The 6,411-nt window shown below is 37.5% G+C and overlaps 1 protein-coding gene across 1 annotated transcript in view; it reads right to left on the minus strand.

The window, feature by feature from the left end:
• SCARB1 (scavenger receptor class B member 1) overlaps window positions 1-6,411 on the minus strand; it is an 85,544-nt gene that overhangs the window by 1,732 nt on the left and 77,401 nt on the right. The window contains exons 10-11 of the mRNA XM_018557630.1: window positions 6,241-6,292; window positions 4,172-4,318 (exon numbers count right to left, since the gene is read on the minus strand). Of these exons, the coding sequence (XP_018413132.1) occupies window positions 4,172-4,318; window positions 6,241-6,292 (199 nt within the window). The remainder of the gene's footprint in view (window positions 1-4,171; window positions 4,319-6,240; window positions 6,293-6,411) is intronic.

The following is a 6,411-nucleotide window of genomic DNA, read 5'->3' on the forward strand; positions in this document are numbered from 1 at the left end:
GGGGGGCGATATTTTTATTGATTTTCTATTCTGCTCGGTACCACGGGAGGTACTGAGCAGAATAGCCGAGCCAAAAGCCGCTCGGCAGCATTTGGCTATATGCTTACTGCCGTTTAGCCCTTATGTGAATAGGGGCGAATGGCAGCAATTGAGCTGCCCGAGCTTCAGCTCATCCGATCCAGATGTTGGATCGGCTGAGTCAAAGTCCTTCTGCAGTTCGGTCAGCCGAACATGCTCTGCTTGTTCTCCTGAGACTAAGTGCAGCCAAAGGCAGCCGTACTGAGGAGGAGTGAATAGCTGAACGTAGTTCGGCTTGGTTATTCACTCAGCTGCCTATGGCAGCCTTGCGAATAACCCCTTAAGTACAGGAAAAATAGCTTTTTATCCTACCAGAAGTCCACTGAGCTCCTAACTTCCTGCATTAGGTTGAAAGCTCAAAGGGATTTGATTTGCACAGAGCTCTGCTTTAAAGAGACAACATGGGAAAAAAGTGCATGTACACCTTATTTCAAATTTTGCCCAGAAATACAAAATACATTTGCAAATCTAGTATAGTTAAAAATGGAATATGGAAAAATGGACTGTAGCTTGCCTTCTTATAGTAATAACTTGGCAGTTAATATAAATCGAATTTGTGGCTAAGCAGCATGAATATTTTTGCTACTGCAGGCCACCCGGTAACAAGTTTTGATCACTCCTTAGCGACCTGTTTAGGCTGCTTTCAAACAGAACATTTTAAAGAATGTAATTGATTCACGTAACGTTTGTGATGTTCACTGCATGTGTAATGGACCAGGGTTCCAACAGCAAGGCCTTCTGACCACTTTTGAAGTTGTCACCTGTATAGGTCAACATCTCACCTAACATGTTTCAGCATAATAGCTGCATTTATAAAGCAGTGTTGTCACTGCAGTATAATAAATTGTAAAGTAAATTTTTAAAATCTGGATCCACATGTCTTAATGATGTATGCGAGGTACAGCTTTATTCCCAACATCCAGATTCCTATAGTAAGTGGATTTTCATGATCCCTTACAAAAAGATGGTGTCATGAGGCCCCTACTGTGTTAGCCATAAGAATTTGCTTCACGTTAACCCACCACCTAGGTTATTGCTGGGTCTTTCTCAACTCCTAAGTCGGAGCCCACAGATCACAGTCTATACATTGTTTTTTTTACCTTACCCCAAAATCAGTGAACAGGCATTGTTCAAAGCCAAAGAGAATCTCATTCTAATAGATATTATGGCCTTGTACGACACCCCCTATCTGGTATTCAGATTCACCAGACGGTACTGTACAGTATCCTTACATTCAGTCAGTAGTCAAGTCTAAAGCATGCATAAACCTATATTAGAACTAAATAATATTAGTGGATGCCTTTTCCTACTAGCATCTTCATTAATTACTATTAAAATAGCTTGTACATTAAATATTTTTTTTGTCTAAAGCATTTAAATTGTTTAACAAAAACCATCTCCATGTACACAAAAATATAAAAAAAACACTTGTTTTTCTCCTTTTAATATTTTACCTTGTACGCACCTATAATTTGGCTTCCAGTAGTACTGTCCCATTAGAAGAGGTCAACTTTTCTGTTTGGTCTTTACTGATCTCATAATTTTCATCATACTGTTTATTACTACTCCAAAATAAGAAGACCTTTTCCTAAAAAATAATTATGCTTGTTCATTTCCAATGAAGGGTAAAAAGAAAACAAACTATAAAAACACTTCTTAAAAAGGAAAAACTCATCTGGACTGGTGTCACCCAGTCACAAACTATTATAGAATGGCATTTGCAGAGCTGAATTTGAATTAAAACTGATAGTTTAATTTTTTTTAATATAAATTATACACCAATTATCCAATTTTTATAGGACTGGCATTGGCTAATTGGCATTGTGGCATGTTGAACATCTAGAGAAAAAAAAGGCTTGGATATAAACCACCTCCAAATGAAAACAAATTTGCAAGGTTTTTTGCAAACTGTACATATTACAAAAAAGCTGGCGTCAGTACAAAGAATACAAAGCTACATGGGAGTATAATCTTGCATTCAGTTTGTCAAAAAAGATGTAGGTTGCATTTAGGTGCCAATGAGAATATTAAAGTCTACCTTCTAGATCAAGTAAATCAAAAACCATGTCTGTCCCATTGTGAAGATTTCCATTCACTTTCTGGCCTGTAGACACAACAAAGCGAGGGGAAACCCTTTCAGGCTGAGGGAAATGCCCTCTTAGTTATCAAGTGTCCTAATTGGGAGATGTTTTCTATTGCTGTTCTGCTAACAACTCGCAAACTGCAGAGCTGAGTAAGCATGCTGTCTTTTAATACACAAGGCCACTAATACTTCTGGACCTACTTTATTTTAGGTGTTTCTTATAATAGGAGTTCTACCAACTATGCAGTACAAGTGCTCATTGTGTCATTTTACCAAGAAGCCTACAGAAAGACTCCTTTAGGAGTCCTTTAGGAACCTGCTGCCCTATACCAACTCTTGTTGGCACCCAAAAACCAGAACATCCGAAAATAAACACCATCATTGGGATGAGGGAAACAAATACAAACAAGATACGCAATTTTGATTTGGTGAAAATATTAAACAGATTTAATCTGTAATGGTTTATGAATTTGAAATATGATTACTGCCATTCAGAATGATTTCGGTTGTGTTTAAATCAGGTTATATTAAAAAAAAAAATCATGAAAAACACATTGGAGAAACAAAATTAGTAAAATTTTGTATTGTGGTGGAACAATTTCATTCTGTTCTGTGTGAGAGATGCAAATTAAGCTTGAAGTCAGTCTTCTATCCACACACAATAACACCACAAACACAACATACATATAGGCAAGACAATGCAGTGCAATACAGTGATTAGAATTTCAATGAAACAATGCAAATGAATGATATGGGCAACAGAAATGGTAACATTAACAAACGTTATTAAAACTATATAGCCTCATCTAAAAAGGACAATGTTTCACAAAATGAGACACTTATTTGCATGAGCATCTGTGTATACAAGTGCGTACAAATGGGTATTTCTCATAAAAGCATGTAGTAAAAATCCGATTAACATGACAAGAGTGGTTCTTACCAGCTTGTATTCTATAAAAATAGTTCTGTACACAGATTACAATTACATTGTCAATAGAATACAACATTTAAAAGTGTTACAAAAAGAAGAACAAAACCTCTGCCACTCCTAAAAACCAACAAGAGGTAAGGTACCCTTACATATAGGATGTTTATAGGGTTCCTCTAGTTCTAAGTAAAATTGACCTCAGAAGAAAGCCAATTATGTTTCAGCAAAAATCCTAATGTCCCACCGAGGCAAGAGGTATCAGGGTTGCTTGATGCATATTCTCAAAGGATATAAATGTACATCTTGCACTTCACTTGTCTGACTCTCCATTTTCTGTATCCAGGTTACTAAATACACAATGCTGATGACATAAGGGATTCTCAATGTTCTATAGTCTGCAGACCACTTTAAATCAAGTTTTCCCATGTGATGTCCACCTATGCCTACACCCACTTACCCAGTCTAAGTAGGATACAGTTCTTGGATCTCTTCCCTCATTCTGCTCACTGACTTAGATTAATGGTGCTGCTCATGTACGGTAACTCATTTTCATCTACATTATCAGGCTTCATATACATTATGTGCTCCATTTTCTCTTTCTATTCCCCTTTATTTCTTTAAATATATTTTTGGAATAAAATCATGCTCATGTTCCCATCACTTACCATTCCCCTGCCACTGGGACATTCATGAGACAAAGCAGCAAACAACACCTTTAGAGTGTGGAAATGTCAAAAATCACATCAGGTTTTTATTGCCTTTTGTGCTAGCACTGTGGAGATTTCACTATACTTCCTGTGTGGATGACAGCCTGTATGTTAAGAGTGTGACCGGGTGTCACCAGCATAGGAAATGTCTTTCTTGGAAACAGAAAGTGATTTAAAAAAACAACAACTTATCAATTATACTAACCATTTCTCAAAATCTAAAACTGGAAAAAGGACTTTAAAAAAAATTCAAATTTTCATGTATGTATCCAATCAGCATATGGGAAGATCCGAAAGAAAGAGCAAAGGCATTAAAGAAAACACTGATTTGAACACAAGGCTATATTTAATGAGGGAGGCATCAGAATTTCCTACCTGTTTAACAAATGGAAGGACTGCAGCTACGAGAATAAAACAGAGTCCCAAGGCGATGAGGATGTACTGCAGATATTCCATGACCATAGGGAGCACAACCAGGGTGCTGTAGTATGTATTATACACAGGACCATCAATAAACCCACTCTGCAGGGAAAAGGAAGAAAATACAGCAGGTGGGTTCCAAAGAACAATATAAAAAAAAATAAAGCTGTCAGGTAGTGTTTGAAGAACACATTAGTATGGACTAATAGGGGTTGATTTACGAAAGGCAAATGGGCCCTTAGCATAACGAATGAGGTGTTTGCATGATAGAAGTCAGCAAATCATGTGCAAGCAAAAATATATATATTTTTCCTTGCACATTGTAAATAGCCACCAATGTGAATTTTCAAAATTTCCTTGCAAATTTGCCTTTAACATAACATAGCTCGTCTGTTTTACTAAACTATCATTCTTCCTCAACGGTGTCTGTACCCCTAGAAGTACTTCCGATAAGCTCTTCTAAGGCTCAATTTAGCCAGTAACATTTTAGGTCTTAAGGACTTCTTTATGTAACACTAGGTTGTTACATTTCTTCAGAATCTGAAAACAGACAGAAGCACCAGGCGAATACGGCTTAAAAATGCATTACTGCTAGCTATATGGTATTTTGGAATTGCTTGTTTTTAAACCATGTGAATATACAGGCCAGTAGGTCCTAATATTCTCTTACTAACCCCTTAACCTCAATGTAACCCCTAATCCCAACACTAAAAAGTTATCCCTAAAAGACAAACACCAGAAAGTGTTGCCTAGAAAAAAGGAACACTTCACTAGATACCCAGGTTTAAAAACTCTGCTCTCCCCAACACACCAAGGCTCCTTGCGCCACAGTGTTTGAATGAAAGTATTTTACCCCACAGAATACATGTAGACTTACTCACTCCCCTGTACAATATAAAAGCAACACAGATGGCAGAAGTTTGCGAAACAGTGAGTAATCTATTGGAGGACCAAGACAAATGCATTTTATTGACACATTGACTTCAATCCACCGCCACTGCACGTAGGGAGCCGGCCGCCATGCGCTTGAGGCCAAACTCACTGGTACGCGGAGTTTGTGGTGTGAACCAGCCCTTAAACTGAATCTAACCACTAGGACAACCCCAATCTACTGAAAAGCACACAAGGGAGCTTTAAATGAAAACAGTTGCCATTAGGCATGCCCCGATACCAGTTTTTCATCATCGAGTACTGATGCCTGTACTTTTGCTAGCATGGAGCTGGCTTCCTGTTCAATCAGGAAGGGGAGGCGAGTCATTACCCGCTGCCAAGCTTCCGGATTGCCCGAGAAGCCGTCTCCATGTTCCCTCTAAGTATCTGAGCTTTTGGGAGAGTACTCGCCCAAATACTCGGTATCGATGCATCTCTAGTTGCTATGGGCTGCAGAAAGACGCAGTAAGTCAAAACTGAATGCATTACATTTTAGCAGTTACGATTTCTAAATTTTACCAAAAATGCAACTGATCGCTACCTAAAGTTTCTGTCAGTCTTTTTTGCTACCACTTTAAAAATAAGCCTTTTTATTAAGGTCTACTGATGAGCCTTTTTGATTTAAGCATCTGTTTTATTATGGATACCCAGGGTTCATCACTTACATTGCCTGTGATTCATTTTGGATTTTAAAAAGTCACTTTGGGTATATAGTTCTATACATCATGACAAGAATGAGTTAGCATTTGCAGGTACACCTTTCTCAGTTTCATTGATTTTAATAGGCTGTTTTTTTCTACTAGCTATAGAACCCACCATAAACAAACATGGATAGTACTAAAAAAAACAATTTTCCTTGAAAGAAAAAGGTCAGGAAAAGGGTTAAAATGGTGCCAAATCTCATCTTCCACCAAACCACAATATAAAATCCAGCTATTAGTTTCTAATTTCTATTGAGTAAATTGCAGCATAAGCTTGAAAGTACAGGAAGAAATCATGAGGGGAAAAAAATGTCAATATAGCACTAGATAGGTGAACTGTGTTCAATTCACTTATAAAAATCAACTGAAATCCAAATTGTATCAAAAACATACCTCTTCAAACCACAGGAGTGGAAGGATTGCAGGCTTAATATTTCCAGTTTGTCTGAAAATAAATTGTGCAAAAAATGTCAACAGGTTAACTAAAACCCATAACTATTGTATTATCCTATAGACAACAGATGGAACACATTTACAGGCAATAAACAGTCATTTTTTGTCTAC

Source organism: Nanorana parkeri, unplaced genomic scaffold (genome assembly GCF_000935625.1).
Source record: "Nanorana parkeri isolate BGI_ZX_2015 unplaced genomic scaffold, ASM93562v1 scaffold13, whole genome shotgun sequence".
In the NCBI taxonomy this organism is placed as follows: domain Eukaryota; kingdom Metazoa; phylum Chordata; class Amphibia; order Anura; family Dicroglossidae; genus Nanorana; species Nanorana parkeri.